The sequence below is a fragment of the Halichondria panicea genome, chromosome 2 (genome assembly GCF_963675165.1).
Source record: "Halichondria panicea chromosome 2, odHalPani1.1, whole genome shotgun sequence".
Lineage (NCBI taxonomy): Eukaryota > Metazoa > Porifera > Demospongiae > Suberitida > Halichondriidae > Halichondria > Halichondria panicea.
In genome coordinates this window covers 6,750,032-6,772,572 of record NC_087378.1, presented here as the reverse complement: position 1 = coordinate 6,772,572, position 22,541 = coordinate 6,750,032, and the positions used below count along the sequence as shown (strand labels likewise).

At 43.7% G+C, this 22,541-nt stretch overlaps 6 protein-coding genes across 24 annotated transcripts in view; 2 read left to right on the top strand and 4 right to left on the bottom strand.

Moving 5' to 3' along the window:
• The window catches only part of LOC135331102 (protein 4.1-like), a 4,527-nt gene extending 251 nt beyond the window's left edge, over window positions 1–4,276 (bottom strand). Inside the window, exons 1-11 of one of the 2 annotated variants that reach the window (XM_064526150.1) lie at window positions 3,847–4,276; window positions 3,529–3,666; window positions 3,153–3,201; window positions 2,964–3,048; window positions 2,398–2,495; window positions 2,122–2,210; window positions 1,798–1,932; window positions 1,398–1,559; window positions 575–1,245; window positions 365–455; window positions 13–270 (exon numbers count right to left, since the gene is read on the bottom strand). In XM_064526150.1, coding sequence (XP_064382220.1) covers window positions 13–270; window positions 365–455; window positions 575–1,245; window positions 1,398–1,559; window positions 1,798–1,932; window positions 2,122–2,210; window positions 2,398–2,495; window positions 2,964–3,048; window positions 3,153–3,201; window positions 3,529–3,666; window positions 3,847–4,179 — 2,109 coding nt within the window. In that variant the 5' untranslated portion in view covers window positions 4,180–4,276. Of the gene's footprint in view, window positions 271–364; window positions 456–574; window positions 1,246–1,397; window positions 1,560–1,797; window positions 1,933–2,121; window positions 2,211–2,397; window positions 2,496–2,963; window positions 3,049–3,152; window positions 3,202–3,528; window positions 3,667–3,846 lie in introns of both variants that reach the window. The other variant, XM_064526149.1, reaches the window with a different exon arrangement.
• Window positions 4,277–4,384: 108 nt separating this feature from the next.
• On the top strand, window positions 4,385–6,651 carry LOC135331112 (transcriptional regulator Myc-A-like). Its single transcript, XM_064526169.1, has 3 exons — window positions 4,385–4,543; window positions 4,850–5,572; window positions 5,816–6,651. The coding sequence occupies exons 2-3, from the start codon at window positions 4,852–4,854 to the stop codon at window positions 6,304–6,306; spliced, it is 1,212 nt and encodes a 403-aa protein (XP_064382239.1). The 5' UTR covers window positions 4,385–4,543; window positions 4,850–4,851; the 3' UTR covers window positions 6,307–6,651.
• LOC135331113 (DNA-directed RNA polymerase III subunit RPC6-like) lies at window positions 6,565–14,561 on the bottom strand. Of its 6 annotated transcripts, XR_010392934.1 has the most exons (11): window positions 14,403–14,561; window positions 14,051–14,324; window positions 13,642–13,709; window positions 11,579–11,903; window positions 11,035–11,142; window positions 10,595–10,774; window positions 9,552–9,597; window positions 9,045–9,172; window positions 8,319–8,382; window positions 8,083–8,231; window positions 6,565–6,717 (listed from the first exon to the last, which is right to left on the bottom strand). XR_010392934.1 is itself a non-coding variant. In XM_064526170.1 (9 exons), the coding sequence occupies exons 2-9, from the start codon at window positions 14,300–14,302 to the stop codon at window positions 6,640–6,642; spliced, it is 1,185 nt and encodes a 394-aa protein (XP_064382240.1). In that variant the 5' UTR covers window positions 14,303–14,324; window positions 14,403–14,561; the 3' UTR covers window positions 6,565–6,639. The 6 variants fall into 6 exon arrangements, 2 of the variants coding, with proteins under 2 accessions (XP_064382240.1, XP_064382241.1); XR_010392937.1 differs by lacking the exon at window positions 9,552–9,597 and having other exon boundaries at window positions 14,403–14,560; XR_010392936.1 differs by lacking the exon at window positions 9,552–9,597 and having other exon boundaries at window positions 8,083–8,382; window positions 14,403–14,560.
• A 68-nt stretch (window positions 14,562–14,629) lies between these two features.
• On the bottom strand, window positions 14,630–15,554 carry LOC135331131 (peptidyl-prolyl cis-trans isomerase FKBP1A-like). Its single transcript, XM_064526189.1, has 4 exons — window positions 15,474–15,554; window positions 15,372–15,419; window positions 14,887–15,073; window positions 14,630–14,800 (listed from the first exon to the last, which is right to left on the bottom strand). The coding sequence occupies exons 1-4, from the start codon at window positions 15,508–15,510 to the stop codon at window positions 14,746–14,748; spliced, it is 327 nt and encodes a 108-aa protein (XP_064382259.1). The 5' UTR covers window positions 15,511–15,554; the 3' UTR covers window positions 14,630–14,745.
• LOC135331129 (uncharacterized) lies at window positions 15,457–16,578 on the top strand. Its single transcript, XM_064526185.1, has 4 exons — window positions 15,457–15,804; window positions 15,852–16,008; window positions 16,065–16,369; window positions 16,422–16,578. The coding sequence occupies exons 1-4, from the start codon at window positions 15,781–15,783 to the stop codon at window positions 16,503–16,505; spliced, it is 570 nt and encodes a 189-aa protein (XP_064382255.1). The 5' UTR covers window positions 15,457–15,780; the 3' UTR covers window positions 16,506–16,578.
• Window positions 15,800–19,024, bottom strand: LOC135331107 (uncharacterized). Of its 13 annotated transcripts, none has more exons than XM_064526157.1 (16): window positions 18,778–19,024; window positions 18,581–18,726; window positions 18,426–18,532; window positions 18,273–18,376; window positions 18,115–18,224; window positions 17,992–18,065; window positions 17,830–17,939; window positions 17,670–17,768; window positions 17,528–17,620; window positions 17,369–17,469; window positions 17,168–17,320; window positions 17,001–17,120; window positions 16,792–16,949; window positions 16,536–16,716; window positions 16,440–16,465; window positions 15,800–16,279 (listed from the first exon to the last, which is right to left on the bottom strand). In XM_064526157.1, the coding sequence occupies exons 1-14, from the start codon at window positions 19,022–19,024 to the stop codon at window positions 16,536–16,538; spliced, it is 1,803 nt and encodes a 600-aa protein (XP_064382227.1). In that variant the 3' UTR covers window positions 15,800–16,279; window positions 16,440–16,465. The 13 variants fall into 13 exon arrangements, 9 of the variants coding, with proteins under 9 accessions (XP_064382227.1, XP_064382228.1, XP_064382230.1 ...); XM_064526158.1 differs by having other exon boundaries at window positions 16,440–16,456; XM_064526160.1 differs by having other exon boundaries at window positions 15,800–16,300; window positions 16,406–16,465; window positions 16,536–16,659; window positions 16,859–16,949.
• Window positions 19,025–22,541: the final 3,517 nt, after the last annotated feature.

The following is a 22,541-nucleotide window of genomic DNA, read 5'->3' as shown; positions in this document are numbered from 1 at the left end:
CTCATTGACTACCTCAACTTCCACAACAGGGGGTGACTCTATTATCTCAATGGGTGTGGTTTCATCCCCAGTGGGTGTGGCCTCAACCTGATCGTCCATCACCTGCTTCATGACATGTGCCTCCATGTCCAGGAATTTGTCAACTTGTTGGGCTTCCACCGAGCCATCAACGGCTGGTTTCACAGGCTCTATCTCCTCGCCTGTCGGTTCCCGTGGTGCCAGCCAATCATACGTGCTCTTGCTCACAGACCGATCAGCATCAGCAACTACCTGCATGTAGAGAGACGGAACAGGCACAGTTACGCTCATAATAGAGAGTAAAGGGTTGATACTTCATATACGTACATGTAAGGCTCACTCTTACCTCGAGGGGGTACTGCTGGCTGTGTCTGCCGGAGGTGACTGGCCTTCCCTCTGACTCTACCACTGAGGCTGTCTCTACACGAGTTGCACCTCTGCATACAAACAAACAACACACAGTGACTATCACATACGTGTACAAAACACTATGTATTTCATGCAACAATGGATATGATCGAATTTCCATGTACATACATTGAACGTAGTCACTCACCCCAGCCTGACAACTGGCATCCTTTTGCTATCAAACACTGGTTGGTCATGGTAGTCGTGGTGGGCATGGCTGACGGCTGCATTGCTAGGAGCCTCTACGTTCAGAATGACAGACACCATGGCAGCCTTCGACTCCTCGTCCACCTCACTCAAGTGGAAATCTTTCTCCTTCTCATCTGCAAAGTCTATGATGTCCAACATCTGGTAGCTCCCATGTTCGCCCTTGCGTAGCACATAGCGCTGGGCTTGGTCATCGGCACTCTCTGCAAGACGGAAGTCAACAACCACTTTCTGGCGTTCGAATTTCTCGAGATCTATGGCATCGCCGGCTGGAGGTCGATCCAAGATAACCCATGTAGCCTCGGGCACACTCTGCGATTGAGCAATCTCAAAGTTCCTCCTGGGCTTAGCTCGCATGGACAGGGTGCGCCGGTTGAAGTCGAAATGATCTCTCTTTGGAGGTAGTCTCATTGATTGCCTGAGGGTATTGCCACTGAACCGGAAACTTGTTCGACGTGCCAGTCTCTCTATGAAGGAGGGAGGGTCGGGAGCGGTGAGTCTGAAGAAAGCGTGCTGCTCGACTGCGTTCTTCCATATCCTCTTAGCCTGAGGGGGCTCTGCAGTGCGAAACTTTATGTAGTGAACAGGACGCTTGCCTTCATCATTGGCATTCTGTGTGCAGGGGAATTGAGAGATGAATGAGTCATGTTGCCAAAACTAAACTTGTAGACATCCAAAGAATTTCAGACACAAACAAACACATCTATAGGCAAACATAATCATTGCACTCTCCGTCGCATATATAGAGCCTCACACACACTCACCTCCGGAGGGTGGTACTTGACCCTGAACTTATGCTTCTTGTAAGAGATCTTGACAATGTCCCTCCACAGAATGAGCTGGCTCTCAGCGTCATTGTTGTAGTCGTGGTAGATGGAGACTCCCTTGCAGCTGTTTCCAATCATCACAGGGTTTCCATCAGCATCCTGGGGAGGGGGCGGGTGTATTATTAGTCTAACATTGAGCAGAACATTGCTATCACTGATTATTGTGTAGAAAGCCAAGCAAGTACAATGCGAGCAAATTTCGTTAGGTAAGTAGTATTATACCATCTTGAGTGGCTAACCCATTCGTTGTCATTATAACTGCCAACCAAGCATCAACATAACATACACTGTTGTACATGTACATTCAATGAATCATGAACATACAGTGCATACGTACCGTTGCCAGGAAGAGGTGTTGACCGTATCGAGGGAGGTCTTTGGCGAGGGCTAGGAACTCGGACTCTGCCTGTGCAGGAGTGTAGCCAGTTTTTGCCTTGTGAACCTCAATCACCTGATCCTCATAGTTGTCCGGCTGGGGGGGGGGGGGTGAGAGGAGTATCAGAACAAACAAAATATACTAACCAGATACCAAATTCTAGTGCATTAACTCCTATATCAATTGAATGAGGTGTTGATATTTATCTTTTGTGCAATAAGAATTAACACTGATAATACTTCTCAAAGTGACACAGTGTGACCACCACATCTAGTGTATGCTCACCTGGAGGCTGACAGGGAGAAGCTCAAAGTTGGGGAACTTCTTGGTGTAGCCATCTTTGTGGAGTTCTGGGTCATAATCGTCCAGAGTGCCTGCGTGCATGAGCAATGGAACGTGACCACAAGGAAATGCAGGAATTGAAACAATACTCCACGCACACAGTTGATATGATATGTGATACGGGAGCTATTGTGGCATTCAATACACACTCTCCATTCTCACATGCACAGTCATAAAGTATCAATCAAAGCTCATCATGACCGACCAGACAGCCTGTACCTTGTAGCATGAGGGCTGTTAGTCTAATGGCCGTCTCTCGATCGACTCTCACTCTGTTCCGACGGATGTCATCGCACAGCTGCACGCAGTAGAGGTACCTACATACAAACACACAATGAGAACAGAGCTCAAGATTCAAAATCCCTTCACAGTAAACTCAATACAGCATTTATGGATAGTACAGCATTAAGTTCTATAGCTAGAAGGCATGCCAAGTAGACAGCTGAGTGCCTATTTAAGGCAGGCTCTCGGCTCTCAGCTACAAATATTTGAGTACACTATAGACAAGGCCATTGCTTCAAACCTTCAAAATGCCACAGTTAAAGGAATTCATTCAGGTGTGACATAGTAAACTGAAGGTGGTAGTTATGCATAGCAACTGGAGCCAATCCCAGGAATACAGATCACCAACTATATCAGATTGCTCATTATGAGCTACATAGATATGCATAGATATGTTCTTCTACGAATGAGAGTAATATCAGATTACAGTAGCTACAGATTCCACATCTAGTGGGTCTGAGAGATTGCACACTTCACAAACACACACACGCACACACACATACCTTGAGTAGTCCTCCCTCAGTTTGGCAGGATCAGGCACATAATACTTGACTCCATAGGTCAGCATGATGGGTAACTCTTGTTTCTCTGTACAGACAAGCAAAGACAGTGTGAGTTATACTGCAGAGCATGTTAACCTGGGGAAAGCATACTCAAACAACAAATAATGTGGTTGCTACAGTAGCTCTCACCTGGAGGATGTAGCTGTGGTTTCAGGGGCTTCAATTGATCGAGAAAGATCTGTGAGACAAAGAATTGACACCATGAAAACCGGGTAAATGTAAATGTTGATAGGTATATTATAGCTAACTTCCTATGAGCCAATTGTTGCTAGAATGTCCCTAGGAATGAATAAAGCAACTTGCAGAAGTGTTGAATATAAATAAGCCTACAAGTTTACATTTATACTTGCATTGCAACCATCGAGTTACAGCACACACAGTCAGCTTTATCGTATGTCTCCTGTGGCTACGCCTCAAGGCATAATGTAGTTACGAGAACGTAATGAGAGATTAGCAAGAAAGAAGCCCACGCTGGTCATGACAACACTACTGTGTTAACACATACCTTTTGCTGGAGATGGATCTCCTGGTTGTCCTTGGAAACACTGTATTCATCGTAATAGAACACAGAGAAGAAGTCCCTTTCTTCAGTGTCTTGCTTGATGTGGGCCTGATCAATCACATGTGTCCCCTTCACCTTGCGCTGTATAACAATGTCTTATAACAACAATACTGTAGCTGACACACCTCTCTCACTAAAGCTAGCCTACAAACTGATAAGCTACCTCTGTGTGGTGCATTCTTGCACCTATTTCCCAAGAATTAGCAAATTTTTCAAGCTTCTATAGGTGCTAGCTATAATAGTAATTGTGTGTCTACACACCTCAAGATCCTGTAGTTGCAGGACCTCCCCATCCAGTAAGTCAACATGAGCCTCCAATGATCCCTTTCCTGAGCTCTTGGGCTTTGCAGCTTCTGGAGTGGGTGAACGTTTCCCAGTGCTTTCTGCCGTTGCTTCTTCTAGATCTTTCGGTAATTGTTGTATCTCTGGTTCAGTAGGCTCCTCTACAGTTTGTTTGTCTCCAGGGCCTGCATCGGCCTCAGCCTTAGGCTTAGGTTGCAAGTCCTCGGGAGCATCAAGTTGAGGGTCTTCCCTTGGCTGTTCCGTGGGGGCGGCCTCAGCAAGTTCCAATTTCTTATCTTCTTCTGTAGACATTGTCTTGTAGAATGTGTGTTTACTACGCTAGTTTTAGCAGGAGCACTAAGCTGAGGTGCAGCTAGATTGTTATTACAAGCCCCGCCCCCAAATTCCAGCCACACCTTGGATTTGGCATCTTCATCCAAACAATTGGCGAGGGAGAATTTCAATGGATCCCGATATTTTCAGGATTGAGTTACACAACCCCCAGTGGTTATTATAAGTTGCGAAAAACCGCTTCCGGTCTTTCTTTTTCGCTGCAGGAGAGTGAGGCTCCAGCCTTTTGTGGAGTGGGTATAAAGAAGCTTTCGCTGCAGCCCGCCAGTCCCTGAATTATTGCATTGAAGACTACTTGCAGAAATCAGAAAGGAAAATAATCAAGGTGAGACTGCATTGCATGGATTTTATACTAATAGCATTAGTATGCTTTTGCATCTCTGCATGGTTGACTAGCTGCTAGACAATGATAATCCAAACTAGTGGTAAAATATGAACACTGTTCCTCTAGTTCCTTGCTATGCTTCCTAAATAAGCTCATGCTAAATAGCTAAATAGCTAAATAGCTCAGGCTATGCTTGCTGCTTGCTTTTAGATAAAGCTGCTGCTACAGTACCTGTTTGCATACATATTCAATATGTTTTGCAAAACTGCAAATGTAAACTTAAGTTTTTCACTGCTCTGTTTGCAGGGATGGCTTCCTTAGTTGAGATGCAAGATTTGACCCAAGTATCAGTTGTTACCTCCAGCCTGTTGGCAGACTCAGAGGTCCATGCCTTAGTGATGTCCAACTTCCAATCTGTTCCCGGCCCCCTCCCCACACCACCCCTCAGCCCTGAACACATCGACTCTTCTCCTCCTTGTCTCTCTTATGTCGTGGACCAAGTGGAGAACAGTATCGAGGACCAGCGTGCAGAAGCTCTACTTGACCATATACTTAAGTGCGAACAAATCCAAATCCCAAATTTTGATGTAACCGGTAGCTTTACCAGCAGTCAAACACCCTTTGGGACCAGCCCAATTTCCGACGATGTGCTTGTGTGTGCAGATCGCGGAGTGGAACTTCTCATACAAGATTGCATGTGGAACAGTCATGCTTACGAACCTAGGAGCATCATTGGGAACGTTAACGGTGTGTACACACCTGCCCCCTCTCCTCCTCCAATCTCTGATCAGACAAAGGAAGCGGAGGAGCCGGAAGACAGTGAAGCGTGTTCCGAGAGTGGTAGTAATGACATCAACGACGAGCCTGACGATGTCCAATCAGAGTGTATCAGCCCGTGCGACATCTTCCCCACCTACACCATTGTGACTGACAAAGAAGGTACTAAAGCGACACCCAAGCCGAGGTCTAACACTAGCAGTGTGCAGAGTGAGGGGAGCAGACATCCCCAGGCCATGTCCTCAGAATCAGGTATGTTGCTATAATGTTGGCACCCAACTAAGTGGCTCCTTGTAACCTAGGCTACCACAATTTGCATATAGGTTTCCTGTAAGTTACAAGAGCACTAACCATAGGATTACACATGCATTGTGAGGTCACTTTATTGTCCATGCACATGTTCCTTTGTGGGTGACCTTTTCTGCTAACACTCCTTGTTAGGCAATGCAGTAGTAAAAAGCAAAGTAAACAAGTTTTTTGTCTCCCCACTTGCAGATGAGGAGATCGATGTAGTCACGGTGACTGAACGTGTACCCACACGCATGGCCACCAGAAAACGACAATTCTCAATCTCAGCCCCTTGTTCCCGACAGACCTCTCCCGTACCCTCCTCTCCAAAGAAGCGCAAATACAGTGTCAAAAAACTTCAAAGGATCAACTCAAACTGCTCAAGTGTGGGAGGCTCGAGTGTGGGAGATGGTACAGAATCGGACGATGAACATCGAAGAGCCTCACACAACATCCTCGAAAGAAAGCGACGAAACGACCTCAAGTATAGTTTCCAAATCCTGAGGGAGCAGGTGCCAGAACTAGAGGACAACCAACGAGCACCCAAGGTTACTATTTTGAGGAAGGCGGCTGACTATATCCGCCGTATCCAGCTAGAGGGTAACGCAATGGAACAAGAGCTAGAGAAAGAAAGAAAGCGTGAAGCACGCCTCAGGCAAAGACTGGCCTTCCTCAAGGCTATGCCTGTTCGCTGTTGAGGAACATTTTAGGAGTCAATTTTAACTTTTCTTTCTTTTTGAACACTTTTTGAAGCTTAAATGTTTTTCGAATAAGTGACTACACTTTTTGTGCTGCAAATATTCACTTGTAATTTTCCAACCTTTGTCCCTTGTTGTTTAGTGATTGTTTGTCTCGTGTATCATTTATGGTTGTCTAAACCACTTTTTCCTCAACTCAAATCATTTATCTTCCAACTCAAATGTTTTTGCTTTGTATAATTTTGTCCTCGTATTGAATTATTTATATTAACAAAAACTTTGTTAACGCAATTTGTGACAGTGTCAATTTATATGTAGAGTATAAATTAAAAATCAAATGCAATGTCCAGTTAAAATTGAGTTCATTCTAGTGTTCGACGAATTCTGGAGTGAGCACACCTCCAACAGCACCTGCAAGGGAGAAAATAAACAAAAGTGAATGACTTTGGTAGCAAGCCAACAAATGACTGTCATACAGCCCCCTCAGAGACGTGCACCCACCCACTGTCTAGGACAATGCAGCCATAATGGGATGCAAAGAACTTTGCATTATATATATATATACCATTGCACTCCTGCAGGGTATTACCAACATTATGTAACATAAATATGTAAAAGCTGGCAGGAAGAGCACATCCAATACACACACAGGTCCATTGTGAGGCACCACAACTACCAAGTGCAGTAGTAAAATAATTCACTTCACCAGAACAAGTAACTGAGTGGGCTCAATGCAAACTACACTGCAAGGGCTCAGGGACTTACCCTCCATGGAGGACCCAGATTCACTTGAAAGCTGTAACACCACTCTAACCCCCCAAGTTTGCCAAACAGGTGGTTTTGGGAGGGAACTTAATTTGACTGCAGTTTTTCATTGTCTAAAATTTATTGTATGATCAAAATCATTGATAGATTACAAGACAGCATGTTTAATTAAATCACAGCTGTAGTGCTTTGTAAAAATATTGTGCAATACAATTAAAGCGAAATTGAGAAACACAAAGACAGGGATGGAGTGGGCAAAAAGCAGGTTCAGCTACCACCTCAAAATTGAGAAACACAAAGACAGGGATAAGAGTGGGCAAAAAGCAGGTACCACCTGCAGAGAATGGTCTAGTTCACACATAGTGCCTATCACTTCACAACAAGTCTGAGAATTCTGACAGGACAGAAAGACAAGATTAGGAGATACATGCTTACTCATTACCACAAGTGCAGGTGGATGGGGGTCCACTAGTTTTAGAAACCACCATAAAGGATCCTTGAATGCAATGTAACTGCATACTTCCTTCCAGAGATTGTATAGTGAAGGCTTTAGTGGGCAACTTTGAAGGTGACCCAGTGAAACAGAAGGCTAAGCTAGTTAGGGTGGGACACTGAACATGAAACACTAGGGAATAAACAAATTAAACTTAAGCTACAGCTGGTGGGATAAAGTTGGGATAGCAGGAGAGTACGCTTGCCACCAATACTTTTTTGAGTAGTAGAAAAAGGCAACTTAATTAAGACTGCATGATTACCTAATTAAAACGGTTAGCTTGATCAGTTAAAACATAAAAATGTGCTAAATTGTACAGCTAGAACATGTCAATGCGCCACAAGTGACACCAATGCTCCAAAGGTCATAAAAATGCTCCAAAAATCACAGAATGCAAGTGAGTATGGAACTCCATCAGCACCTCTGTACACAGGAATTCCAAAGGAATAGAAACTACCTTCACACAGTCAATTGGTTCCATAATAATTAACATAGTGATATGTTATTAGGAAGCCTACTTTTGCATCAAGGGGTCTCTCCTGACATTCCCTTCCATAGAAATGACATAGTAGATTGGTGAGGAGATTGCCTCTAGGCTAACCAAGAGCAACAGTGATGGCTTCTTTGGAAACAGCTGATGTGTAAATGAACAGTCACACATGTCTGGCTACACAGTAAAACAGATAAAGGTCACATTTCTAGTCTCTGATCAGAACAGCTGCTCAGGAATGCTTTACTCAGTTTTACACCTTACCCCCAGGCATATGGTAGGCACACTGCACAAGAGTTAACACCAGCAAATCATAGCTGCTACACACTGGCGCACACACACAAACAAGCAGTGTATGTATCAAACAATGTATAAGTATATGTACTACACTACATATAAAAGTACTGTTGGGGGGGGGGGGGTAGGGGAGAGAGAGAGAGGAGGGGATGTACACACAAAATGACTTCAGTAAAAGCTCCAAAACCAAAGCAAGGAAGACATACAAACTTAATTGTCTCATTGGTATCAGTATAGGCATCTGCACTGTATGTAGATAGACAGATAGTGGTTTGATAGTTGACAAAGTACCAGTGGCATAGGGTCAAGTCACTAAATGTGCACAGTGTGTAGCTAAGGCAAGAGTTCTTGGGAGGGTAACACTTGTGAATTGGTAACACTTGTGAATTAAAACAATCCTGTATTATTAATGCTACAAGTAGCATCATTGTTACATTTCAGAACACAAAATAGAGACGTGAAGAGTTACTCAGCTCAGTAAAAAACAAACGAGCAACTTGAGCTACTTAATTCCATAATTTAAAACAATCCTGTAATTTATTACTGCTACAAGCAGAATCATTTTTATATTTCAGCTACACAAGATAGGGAGTTAAATAATTACATATAGCTCACTATAAAACCAACGAGTAACTCCAGAATCAACACAATGCATACACTTGGCTTGTATACTCAAAATTGAATTATCTTTACCAGCATGTGATTGTAGCAAGGAAGAGGAGAGAGTATATGAATTGACAATATCAGAAAATCAACCAGTCCTTCATGTACGCACACTTGGACGGGGAGATGGCTCCACCCACACAGCACTGAGTGATGACCTGTGAGGGAGTACAGGGTGGTGTGTGAGGGTACTGTAATGGTGTGAAATTTGTGAGGGAGTACAAGATGGTGTGTGAGGGTACTGTTGGTTTGTAAGTGAGGGAGTACAGGATGTACATGAGGGTACTGTTGAGGTGTGTGTAAGTGAGGGAGTACAAGATGGTGTGTGAGGGTACTGTTGAGGTGTGTGTAAGTGAGGGAGTACAGGGTGGTGTGTGAGGGTGCTGTAATGGTGTGAAACTTGTGAGGGAGTATAGGATATACGTGAGGGTACTGTAATGGTGTGTAGGGAGTACAAGATGGTGTGTGAGGGTACTGTAATGGTGTGTAGGGAGTACAAGATGGTGTGTGAGGGTACTGTAATGGTGTGTAACCTACGAGGGAGTACAAGATGATGTGTGAGGGTACTGTAATGGTGTGTAACCTACGAGGGAGTACAAGATGGTGTGTGAGGGTACTGTAATGGTGTGTAACCTGTGAGGGAGTACAAGATGGTGTGTGAGGGTACTGTAATAACTTGTAACCTATAAGAGCATATGTAAGGGTACAGTAATAGTGTATAACCTTTGTGGGCTTGGAGAGTACATGAGAAATCACAAAGGGCTCCATTGAGATACTGACCTCAGCCAGAATGCAAGTAATGACTCTGATAATCAGTAATCTACCATATGAAGCCATATTCCCATTCCCAACTTATGGTCACTCTTCTATTGAGGGGAACCACAACCTGTTCAGATAAGCACACCAGAAGGTGACATCAACTATTGCAAAAGCTCACAGCAAAGAGAACTCCTAGCAACTCTAACCAAAGGCACAACTTTAGCAACCAACTGAAGAGCAATTACAACTTGACATTGACCAAAATTTACTAGAGCATACAACCCAAGGCCACTCTATTGATAATTGATAACCAGCCTGGCCACAAAGATTTGTATATTCACTCAGCCAGTTTGAAATGATCAAGTAGCCACTGAGCCCAACCACCATGATATAGGTACACAAACCAAGAATGGGAAGGAGGGGGAACATTGTTTATATCCTCTAATGCTCTCCCCTGGAGCACAATAACCATCCCATAACACAGGTGCTGTTTAATATGAGAGAGAGCACAAGAGTTTTGAATGAACAGAAAAACCCACCATCTATAGAGGCAATAACTCATGGCACAATGCAAACCAATTGCCTATTAAGAGGTAATTCAATCAAAGCCTATTGAATCCACAAGAAGGGGTCTACCACTTAATACACATACACTAGACTACAAGGCTACCAGTCATTTGTATTATCTCTACATGGGTTTCCTAGGTTTGAAAGCTATAATACATTCCAGTATTAATAAGCTACGAATATACTGAGAGTGGACGATGATTCACTCTCAGAGAGGTAGCTAATGAAGGACCGGGTGGTAAATACGGACTTACTGGACACACTCCACAGGGAACTCTACTGTACCCCGTGTTTGCGATGAGGGGATTGACGGCACGATAGATCCTCTGCAGCCCCTCCCCTTCTTGCCCTGAAGACACGAGCGTGAACTCTGCCAGGCCATCGTAGAGTAGAGTGTTGAGAATGGTCTCAATGTTGCCTGTGGTTAGGCTCACCTGTGGAAAATGAAGGGTGCACACTTTTAACTTTTAGGGCAATGAAAGTTCAAGATAATTGACTGCAAAAGCAATGAGTTCAAAATACAGCATAAATGGAATTTTTAAGGACATTTTGACTGAACGGAATTCAGTAAAATTGACTACTGACGGGATGGGTTTAATATACGACAGCTCTATGGAATTACTGCAAGTAGCTATTCAATGGACGATTACTTCCATACTGTAAGACTTGCAGGAGGTGGTATAGTCTGGCCTACCTTGCTGATGCCCAGCTCAGTGATGAACTTGCACACCTCTGCGGTAGTGGAATACGATGCACTCTTGCGTGAGATTGGGTCCTTGTGGTCCGACTGAGCCTTGAACGCCTGAGGGAGGAGTGATCAGGTGAGGGAGAGTGGATTTAGCAAATAGAGAACGACTTACACAATAGGTGAGAGAAGGTGGATTTGCTCAACACAAAATGACTTCAATTTTTACACAATAGTAACATCATCATACGGGAAATGATATCATACTATAATTATAAGTATTGCATGCTATTGAGCAATGAGAAACAAAGACCTCAATCAATATTGGCTACTATGGACTATAGCTTCAATCAATTATGGCGTATAGACTAGAGCTCCAACCACAGGGAAGCACACACAAAGCACTGGCACATGCCACCTAGACCACACACACACAGGAAGAAACAACAAGTGGTCAACAGCTAATGGACCCTCTTAGCGCAAGGCTCGATCCACCCATCAAGATATTTGCTGATAAAAGAGGCATCAAAGGTCACGTACATATGAGTAGCACCTTTTGCTTGAGGAACTTGTGACATTGCTGATTCAGCACCTTCACGAATTCACTTTCAAAGTCTTGATCGCTGTACCACGCTCCACCAGTGACAGACTCGTCTGGTGAGAGTTCGTACAGCATGTACACCTTGCGCTTGCTGGCTTGGACCGACTTGACTGATTTGATAAGCTTTCGACTCTCCAGGCTACGGAGTATTCTCATGAGTTGAGTCTGCAGTAGGTTGCACTTGATACGAATATCTCGAACCCAGATCCCCTTGTTACTAGAGTCTTCGATGATCTGATACACAAGTCGTTCTTCTTTTTCGAAACCTTTCGTCTTGCTGCACAGCATGAGAGAGAGGAAGCACATGGTTAGACAATGAGCTTAAACTGTGTATATAGTTAGACAATGCCTTGTAAAAATGTTATATAAGTTGTGGTAATCTTCACACAATGACCTGGTCAGCTTTGTAAAGATTATCAGAGCATCTACACACAATGCACTTGTCAACATGTGGCTGTTAGGTACAGTAACAACTGACCAGACAGAAGTGCTATAATGAACCTGTTATCAGCTCCACCAAAACAGTACAAGGAAGCCTCACAATTACATTCCCCTACATTGTATATACAGATTAGGAAATTTGCTTCTAGCAACTAAGGAACAAGACAGTTTCCATGTCAACTTATACATTACTACCTGTGACCAAGTATTACAGCTTTGCTAGTTTCCAGCCACAAAACCACACAACCTTACTAGGCCAGAGGAAATCGGTCAGCCGAACTAACACGCAAGGAACATAGAAATGAGATATCGAACCATGAACAAACTAGCTGTGGACACGTTTTGGCTACCTCTAATTATTGCTAAGCAACACAGCCACACAACCTTACTAAGCCAGAGGAAATCGGTCACCGAACTAACGCGCAAGGAACATAGAAATGAGATATCGAACCTTTGCAAATAAAGTCTTAAATAAATTGGGGATGAACAAACTAGATGTGGACACGTTTTGGTAAGGGGATGCTACCTCTAACGAGTGTTGAAAGCGTGCGCTTGCTAATGCCTCTCGCCATGTTATGCTTTCGCTGAAAAAGTATTAGTGTTATAGTAGTTTCTTTAATGAATTTTACATTAAAGTTAGCTTATCTATATAAACTCGCTGAGAAGAAAAGACTTATTTACATGCATCTATTGTTGCTATTTATTGTATTACGTGGCTTACCAGAACCTCAAGAAAAAAGAAAATTGATTCTTCCAGGATTAGTTCAGTGATATAATATCTATTGAGAAGAAAAGACCTGTGTACATGCATAATTTATTGTTATCTATATTGTTATATGGTAGTGTTTTGTGGCTTACCAGGCCGTCAAGACAAAGATGATTCTGCCAGGAGGATCTTGGATATTACTTTCTCACACGTGGGGAATGAGCGCGCATGCGCATTACATCCAGGAATAATTAAAGGGTGTGTCCAAAGAGATCAATTTCACAAATGGCTACTGCTAGCTAGCTGTTTTAACAGATATTTTTTGACTATTGTAGCTAACAAAAAGCTAGCGCTTTAGTGCAAGGCTAACTTGAATAGAAAGTTTGTGCAAACAGATGATGCTATGAAAGATTCTGAAGAGACTGCAACAGCCTTCAACGTGAGTCAAACTAGCCATAACTCGAGAAAGAAGCTTTAGTTTGCTAATCCACGAACCAAAATCCAAGAGAACGTGGCTAGAAGCCTATAGAAGCTGTTAGTTTTCATTGCATTGCAACCGTTGAGCAGTTACAGCTGGAACATACAGACACACACACAGTCAGCTTTACCATATCCCTCGTGCGGTTACGCCTCGAGGCATAATTATTGCTAAGCAACACAGACACCTTTACCAACAGCAAACCTGGCAAAATAGAAGATGGAGACCAAGCAAATGGCAATGTAAACACTCATATAATATCTCTTTCATTGTGTAAAATACCGTACAAGCAAAATAATACTACAGTAACATTACAATTACGAGGGCAATGAAGATCATTATGGATCGGGGAGGTTAAAGTACAGTCCCACCTCCACGTACCACGCCTACCTTTGGCTAGAGGAGGACCTTGCTCTGTACATCAGAGTAGTGCCCTGCTTTAAGAGGTCCACCTTACCCTGCTCGGAAAAAAATTTAATAATAATTAAGTATACTCTTACAAGTGTGTGCCCAACATGTGTCAGGGCCTTGATTAGAAGCAGGCTTCAGTTAACCACACAGCTTACTGTCTGAGGGGTGTACCCACATGTGAAGTACACACTAAACTACCCTTTCATTATTTAATTGGTTGGGAAATGGGCACCTCTAGTCCCGTAAAATGAATTACTAATTATAAGCATTTGGCAAACCATGTTAACTGGTTAAAGAGCTACAAGGTAAGCAAACAAAACTAATTGAGAGGACACATAATTGAATTACACACTCACTGTAATTACATTTACATATGAAATAGACATACCACTAAATTAGGGGAGTAGGAAAGTGGACACTCACTACATGCCTGTGAGAGTAATCGCTGTAGTGCCTTCATCCTCAGCTCAGTGTGTACGTTAGGTTGATCGTTGGCGAGCATCTCATCAGTGATCCCCTTTGGGTGTTCAGCGCACAACGCTAGGATCTTCTCCTCTAACACTAGGTAATCAGAGCTGGGGCCGGGCTCAGACAGGTCGGGGGGCTCTTGCTTCAGAGCAGCCAACTGAGCTGCTGCCATTACTATAAATATACTCTCAAACCTATAGAGGGTGGAGTACTAAATTAAGTTTGGGGTGGATCATTTGGACAGGGTGGACCATTTGAATTATTATACCTACCTTTCTTTGCGATGTTTTCTGTCTTCTCAAGTCATCAACTATTTTTCAAATGCCCTTCACTCTGTAGGCACCCCTGGACGTACAATCTTTAGCGATGTGTTTCAGCAAGCTTTTACTTTTCAGTTCATCCAGCATGCAGGTACACGTGGCCTGCTCTACTGAGCATGCGCTCAATAAGCAGCACCACATTGAATGCAGGGGTATAAAAAATTTTGAATTTCATCTCATTTCAAGTTACCCCGAATCATACAATTCTCATAAAAAAACAGAATACAACGTCAGTACACTACGAACATAATAATTATGTACTGTCCTCTAGTTCAATATTCATATTTCTCTTCTTTTACTCTAGTCCAATGAGCTCCACATCAAAGATCAGGGTAGCATTAGGAGGAATAGTAGCTCTTAGTCAAGAAAAACACAAAATTCAACACTGTTATTCAAATATGAAGTGCTATAATTACATATTAACATGTTAGGATATACTCCTGGGTGTCCTTTTTCTCCATAGGCATAGTCAGGTGAGCAGGTGAGTTTGGCCTTCTCTCCTACACTCATTTGAGCGACTCCTTCGTCCCAGCCACGAATCACCTGACCTTTACCAATAGAAAACTTGAAAGGACGGCCGCGATCCCGAGACGAGTCAAACTTCTTGCCGCTTGTTAGAGTGCCTGCAGTAATGCTAGTGTGAATGATTAGGTAATTACAGGACTCGACGAAAAACAAGAAGACGTGCTCGGATAACGGAGAGTTGACAAAGGACGTTTGCACTCACCTCCTTGTAGGGAACAACAATACTGAGTACATTATGATTCTAGCGATAAAGGGAGCACACATAGGAAAGCGTTAAGAATTCTTAAGTGGAGATAGTGATTGAACAAAAGGGGATTTCCCACAGAGTAGTAAAGACAAGTAGTAAAGACAATTAGCACAACCTCCAGACACAATATAAAAGTCAGCAAACTCTACCTGTGTAGTGCACTACTACGGTTTGTCCTTTCTGGGGAAAGGTTTTGCCTACAATGAAAGAAAGAGGATGTAATCAGCTGTGAACAAGAGCAAGCAACAAACCATCTCCTGGCGATAAGCTTTCAACATCAACTCCCATTTCTATTACTCTTCTCTGATCTTGTAATAATAATTAAACGAGAATGTCGCGTTTATAAACAGTACGCGTTCGTTGCAAGCAATCGCGATCATGCAGCCTCCGCTGCGGTATAAAAGGAAAGTAGCAGGCCGGAAGTAAAATCATTGCGAACAAAATGGCGCCTAGTTTGAAAATGATAAGAACTCAGCTCTTGTACACGCACATAAACCAACAAAACATGCTCATTCCAGGCCACGTGCAATATCCACATGGCCATAAGTTATAATAACAATGGCTTCCAAAGAAGAGATCGAGGTAAGAATAAAATGTCATCATTTCAATCATAATTATACCATGTACAGGTAACAGTTAAATATAAAGACACTCCACCACAAGTGGTCGTTAGTAAAATAAATAAAGTAGTTAAAGAGCTCCGGGAGGCAGGACTCAGGCAGACGGTGAAGCTTAGGTGGGAGGCTGTCCCAGACGCCGTCCCAGATCAGCCAATGCCACCTATTAGTAAGAAAATAAACATGATAATCAATGATATTTTATTAAAACTTATTTGTCCGCAGCTCTCTCTCCAAGTCATCCACGGGGTTACAGAGACTCTGCCCTCGTCCCTGTCTTACAGGGACTGCAGGACTGCTGTCCACACTGCCTCTGTGGGCCGTGTGTGATTGCTCTTCCTCCAGACTTCCTAACCGGTGCCTGTGGACCTCATCCAGCAAATGATGAAAAGAGGCACCGGTTGTATCGGAAGTTTTGGAGGTTGCTCCAGGACGTGGGTCTGTGGGGAGATGAGGAGTACCTGAGGAGGAAGGAGAGGCGGACTGTCAGGCATGACAAAAGGGACATAATGCCCAAATGTGTGATTGTAGTAAGTATAATTTTAGTTACTGCGGAAATTGCTTACAGTTATCATTACACAGGAAATAAGAAGGCGATACCCTAGTGTCGATGGGACCTACAGGGACTATTTGTCGACATTCGATGCAGAGAATATGGAACTTTAGAATGTTGTGTTTTGTAATTAATTATAATACCTATTCTCTGTCGTCGCTATCTGAATCTGACTCCATATCATCACTAGGCAGAAGGGGGGGTAACATGCCATCAGTGAGCCAGTCTTCATCGTTGTCACCATCTGGCTCAATATCCTCAAACTCACTGTAATAACGTAAGTTGAAAAAGATGCTCACTACTAAAAATTCCACCGTTGCTGAGCTGAGGGGTCAATATGAGAGCCAGTGACCCGATTGCTTAGGAACACACACACAACTTTTCCACACGTACACATACCTCAAATCGACGCCGTTCCTTGCGACATACTCTGTCCAAAGCATACCCGCAAAATGATAAGACTTACTCACGAGAGCTTTCATGTCAGTACGCCTGTCAGGACGGCGAAGGTCTTTAACCTTTCTCTTACTGGTGTGGGCACGATTCACATTCTCGTTCTAATGACAACACACAAATTCATTTTAAAATAAATTTTGTAATCATCTTACCCAGTCAAGTACGGCCAGGTTCATTCTCATGAGAAAAGTCTCGTCAGAATAGTGGATACGTTTGGACAAGTAGATCAGCAGCTGGTGGTTGAATGACTCTACCCAGAACGTGTCCCGACACTACATGACAGCAAGTTTTTTTTCGGTAATAAAATTACTATCATTACCCGACAGAAAGCATCCGCATTCTTGAAGACGTAGGTAGCCTTGATGCACCTAAGGAGCTCCTCTTCTGCCTTCTTGTTGGTAATCTGAGCACGACTGGGTATATAGGGAGCCATACGACAGGGAGACGAGGCATGGCAGTTAGAATGATCACCCTGTACGAGCAGTTTGGAGTCAGTACAGTAATGGGCGATGACATTTACCTTGTAGTGGTTGGGGATGTTGAGAGCCATCTGCTGTAGAATGTTAGGGTCCTCACCACAGTTCTTCATGGCCCAGTACAAGTGTATCTTGATACTGCGCCCTAAATGAATAGACATTTATCAGTGACGTATACGTACCTCAACATCATCTTCACTTACGTTTATCAGAGAGTTCAGGGAACCACGTTATGTTCCGATCTCTGACCCGACCCTCTGTGATCTTCTTGAGCTCCCGGGCTACGTTCTTAGTACCTGATAGTGATGCATATAGTTTACATGTATCCAATAATATGCAGCATACCGTGCCATGTGTCATAGGAGTTGATGAGATTGAGGGTGTGTGTCACGTACTTAGCAACCTGAGCTTGCATGTCATGCCCAACCTCAGTAACATTCAGACCTGAGACAATCATTAGTATACAATGAAATAATTTATTACGTAGTTAGTTAGTTACATTTACCTCTAGCAATGACTTGGGGAAGAACAACCTTGGTACACTGCAATTCTCTGGTCTGAGCTACCGAGTGCTCTGTCCGAGAGATGGTGGAGATGCCAAGGATCTTATGAGTGCTAAAAATTACAACACTTAGTACATGTATGTACTAAACACTAACTAACATACCTTCCTGAAAGGCAAGGCACAGTCGTATGATACGCATTGGCCGTGGAATCATGCCTAGCGTCAGTTATCACCCACTGAAATAGAATAATCAATAAAATAAATACAAATTATTCAACAACGTACTTCTCCCTTAGTGCTGTAGTGTGGCAGAGCCTTGACTTCCTCTACAGCCGACTGCATGGAGTGTTCAGCTGCCGCGGCCACAATCTCTAGGTAGCTGTTGTTATTGTATACTGTGAAAGAGAAAGTTAGTGAAGTACATGTCTTTGTACCATATATACCTCTCCGGATGTAAGCATGACCAACTGTGCCCAGTCCAGCGAACATAGAGAGATGTATGTACTGGGATGGAATGATCCCAGCACAAGTGAAAGAGTGTACCATCCTATAAGAGTAAATTAATCAGTATAGTGATGGTGTGGCCAAATAATTACTTCTGATTGACGAGGAAGTGTCCTCCAAACACGCGAGAGCTAGACCATGATCTCTTCTGGTGCCGGCAGTGACGACAAGAGTACAAAACTCTGATGACGTGCCCTTTCTAATAAAACAATCACGCATATAGTGTAAACAAGCTAAAACAAACTACCTGAATCACAGAGTCCAGTCGCCAACAACTTCGAACCAAACACTCCGAGCACGATGACGCCAGCCCTGTCATCAAATCATCAAAGCAGCGCTTCTCAGTGATGAACAAGGTCTGATCATCAGGACTGTTATCACCAGTGTACATCCCTGATAGAACAGGACTGTATAACTAGGTAAAAAGAAGGCTATTACACTCACCATTGTCTCTCAAGAAGGGCCTAACAGACCCTTGATCACTTGTGGGCGTACCTTCATCAGCACTAGCTAGTTTCTCTTCTACAGCGTCTAGCATGGCGTTTATGAGAGAAAGGTTGTCAATGGTACGTCCAGCAGGCGATAGCTTCTTCCTCACTCTCTCTATCCTTGCCTGTAGAGCTTGTTTCTCTTCAGGAGAGCCAAGATAGCAGTCAAAACTGTGGCGCGGTCGTTTTCTACGATTAGCCATTTTTAGAAACTAAGTCTTGTCCTAGCTGATGCGTAATGCCCATGTGGCTCTGCAGGCCCAAAAAGGGGCGTATTTCTGCATAAGTAAGGGTTTGTCAGACGGTTTTGTAAAGACTCGCAAACAGTCGCCATTTTTTTCTTATGCGCCATGATACCTGGCCTGCTACGCCCCTTTTATACGGCGCATGCTCGTTTAAATCACATGTTGTGTAAAAACGAGGTGATCAGGCAGCCGCCCTCGACCACGTGCTAAGTAACTATCTGCATACTCTCGGTCTCTGCAGTTTACAGGCTTCTCTGCAGTTCTCAGGCTTCTCTTTCTCGTAAGTACGTCTGCGAGTCTATATCGACCTAGCTAGCCTAGAGCTACATTTTGATGCAAGTTTTTCGCCCCAACTTTATAAAAGAGAACCCAAACCCCAAGACTCTCAAGGTTTTTTTTTCACACCTCTAAGTGTACGAGAACAGCACAAGAACAAGAACTCAAGATCATTATCGCTCGACAAATCTAACAGCTGCCTACACCCAAATTGAAAAAACTGTCAACATCATGAAACTCACACTATCTCTCCATTCTAGTGTCACTATTGTCTTGTCTCAGCCCCTCCCCTTGAAGACCCATCTCAAGCATCGTCACAGGGGAGGCCCCCCACTCAATTAGATTCGCTCCACCAAGGATACATCTCAATGCTGGTGAACTCCTCCATCCATCAAACTACTCGATTCGGTGCATCAAACTATCTCTGTCGAGTGGATCTATCCAAATTACCAAAGTAAATCCGCTTGGATTATTATTCTCCTGATGGCGGGTGATATTGAGCTCAACCCTGGCCCCAACTGGAAGTACCCCTGTGGAGCTTGCTCGGGTCCCGTCAAGTCCAACCAGAAGGGTATCTATTGTGACGTCTGTACCACCTGGTTTCATTCCCGCTGTATTGGTCTCTCTGACCAAGAGTATTCCACCCTCCAAGCTTCTCCTGACACCTGGGCCTGCAGGATACGCCTCTCTGAAACTCTGCCCTTCCAAGACACCTCATCACTTCCATCTCTCACTACATCACCGTCTCGCAAGTGCATGAGACCAATGCAGATCTCCACACCCAATCAAAACTCACTAAACATTCTCTATACGAACTGCAGAAGTCTGTTTCCCAAAGTGAATGAACTCAGATGCCTAACTTCCCAACAACTACCTAACATAATTTACCTGTGTGAAACTTGGCTTGACGATACCATTGTGGACGGTGAACTTTTCATTCCCTCTTTCTCCCTTGTTCGCAGAGATAGAAGTCGCCATGGCGGAGGTATTGCAATTTTTATCCATGACTCCACTCCCTTCAAGGTTCTCTCTGTCCACCCCCCCAGATTGAACTACTCATCCTGGAGCTTACTCTGAACTCTCGCAAGCTATCCCTTGCACTTTTCTACAGACCACCATCAGCAAACACCTCTATCCTCCACAACCTAGAAGATGCTCTGGATGCCCTCCCCCCAACTAAAACAAAATCACTAGGACTTCAACATCGATGTGTCTCAAAACAGGACAAACGGGTCCTTATCATCAATTCAAGCTAAACACGATATGTCCCAAGTGGTTTCCCATCCTACCAGGTCTTCAAAATCAACCTCGTCCACAATTGATCACTCTATCACACTCCTACTCAATTCTGTCACCCCTCTCCTACTCATGCATCCTGCTAACTCTCACTAATGCAGTCCCCCCCCCTGCTAAAACCCCTAAAAGAAAAATGTGGCTTTACCAAAGAGCTGACTTCAAATCTGCAAATGACAGTCTAACCAACTTTTCTTTAGATGAATCTTCACACCAATCGACTCGGCCTGGAATGACTGGCATACACATTTTATGTCTGTTATGTCTGACTCCATCCCCTCAAGACTTGTGAAGCGTACAAACAACCTCCCCTACCTCACATCTGAAGTGCTAAAGCTCATTCATAAGAAACACCAAACCTTCAAGAAAGCCAGTCACCTTGCAACCGACAAAGCTTGGTCCAAGTATAAAATCATCCGAAACCACACCACTGCAGCACTCAAAGCTGCTCGCTCCCGCTTCCTAGACTCTCTTACATCCAAACTAAAATCCCCCCAGGACTTTTGGAAGTCGTTTCACAAACCCTCCCTAAAAAGAAGTCGAATCCCAGTTGATCTCACTTTTGGCACTGATTCGGAATCCACCTCTCTAGGCAAAGCAAATCTTTTAAACCGCTTTTTCGCTTCCTGTTTCACAACTGCCACCTCAACCAAATCCCCCATCAAAACATCACCTGGTCATCCTATACTAACTGTCATTACTCCTGAAGAAACTGAAGTTCACAAACTCCTGTCTCAGCAAAAAACCAACACTGCAACTGGCCCAGATGGAATCTCTGGTCACATGCTTAGAGGCACTGCATCATCCATTTCTCGTGACCTCACCAAAATCTTCCAGTTGTCACTCACCCATCAAAAAGTCCCTCATGCCTGGAAAGTATCAAACATCATTGACTCCATCCCAAATCTAAAGACATGGACAAATGCTCAAACTACAGACCTATATCTCTCCTGTCCCTTCCCTCGAAAATCTTAGAAAGACTAATTCATGTCCATATCTCCAAGTTCATAACCAAGCACAGCTTGCTCTCAAACATCCAGTTTGGATTCCGTCCCAGGTCATCCACTCAAGAACCTCTCCTAAAAGTCACTAACACCTGGCACTCCATGCTTGCAAAACACTCTCAAATTGCTGCGGTATTTCTTGATGTCAGGAAAGCTTTCGACTCGGTACCGTACAACCAACTCATCAAAGCACTCCACTCGTTTGGAATCCAGGGACCACTACTGAATTGGTTCAGGGACTATCTCACCTTGAGAAGTAGTCCTTGACGGTAAATCATCATCCACTGTGCCTGTGACCTCAGGCGTCCCTCAAGGGTCCATTCTGGGACCCCTCATGTTCAACATCTTCATGAACTCCATTTCAAAACTCTCGCTTTCGAGAGACTGCCACCTCATGCTTTATGCCGACGACATCTTACTCTTTAAACCGATCAACACAAATGCCGAGCTGGAGGATTTTCAGGGAGACCTTCACCAAGTTACAAACTGGATACAAAGACACTGTCTCACCCCTAACCATCAAAAAACTCAGTACCTCCCAATCTCTCGATCCAAAAACGGCCCAAGGCTCACCATCTCCTTAAATGGTCAGACTATCAACCCATCAAGTGAAGTTAAATACCTTGGAGTCACCTTAACACCAAATTTATCGTGGTCTACCCACATTGAGAACATCTCCAAGTCTTCCAAACAACTGCTATATAGGTAGAATACATGGGAACTTTCGTGACGCCCCAAAACACCTTCGCCACAAGATATATCAAACCACTGTACTCCCAAAGCTAGACTACTGCGGGGCAGTTTGGGACCCCCACCAACTCAAATCCACAAAATTACTGGAAAACGTTCAGAAATTTGCGGGAAGAGTTATAACTCAAGACTGGTCATCAAGCTACCCGTTT

Excerpts from the sequence above, each read along its gene's own strand:
- LOC135331113 (XM_064526170.1), bottom strand. The coding sequence starts at position 14,302 with ATGGCAGCAGCTCAGTTGGCTGCTCTGAAGCAAGAGCCCCCCGACCTG. Across the intron at positions 9,598-10,594 it reads TTCCCTGTGGAGTGTGTCCA|GTTACACACCATTACAGTAC; the intron begins GTAAGTCCGTAT and ends ACTCCCTCGTAG. Across the intron at positions 6,718-9,044 it reads CTTGCTACAATCACATGCTG|GTGCTGTTGGAGGTGTGCTC; the intron begins GTAAAGATAATT and ends TCTCCCTTGCAG.
- LOC135331131 (XM_064526189.1), bottom strand. The coding sequence starts at position 15,510 with ATGGGAGTTGATGTTGAAAGCTTATCGCCAGGAGATG. Across the intron at positions 15,420-15,473 it reads AAGCTTATCGCCAGGAGATG|GCAAAACCTTTCCCCAGAAA; the intron begins GTTTGTTGCTTG and ends CTTTCATTGTAG. Across the intron at positions 15,074-15,371 it reads CGTAGTAGTGCACTACACAG|GCACTCTAACAAGCGGCAAG; the intron begins GTAGAGTTTGCT and ends GCATTACTGCAG.
- LOC135331129 (XM_064526185.1), top strand. The coding sequence starts at position 15,781 with ATGGCTTCCAAAGAAGAGATCGAG. Across the intron at positions 15,805-15,851 it reads CTTCCAAAGAAGAGATCGAG|GTAACAGTTAAATATAAAGA; the intron begins GTAAGAATAAAA and ends TACCATGTACAG. Across the intron at positions 16,009-16,064 it reads TCAGCCAATGCCACCTATTA|CTCTCTCTCCAAGTCATCCA; the intron begins GTAAGAAAATAA and ends ATTTGTCCGCAG.
- LOC135331112 (XM_064526169.1), top strand. The coding sequence starts at position 4,852 with ATGGCTTCCTTAGTTGAGATGCAAGATTTGACCCAAGTATCAGTTGTT. Across the intron at positions 5,573-5,815 it reads GGCCATGTCCTCAGAATCAG|ATGAGGAGATCGATGTAGTC; the intron begins GTATGTTGCTAT and ends CCCCACTTGCAG.
- LOC135331107 (XM_064526157.1), bottom strand. The coding sequence starts at position 19,024 with ATGGCTAATCGTAGAAAACGACCGCGCCACAGTTTTGACTGCTATCTT. Across the intron at positions 18,533-18,580 it reads GACTGGACTCTGTGATTCAG|AAAGGGCACGTCATCAGAGT; the intron begins GTAGTTTGTTTT and ends TTGTTTTATTAG. Across the intron at positions 17,940-17,991 it reads GTGCCTTGCCTTTCAGGAAG|CACTCATAAGATCCTTGGCA; the intron begins GTATGTTAGTTA and ends TGTAATTTTTAG.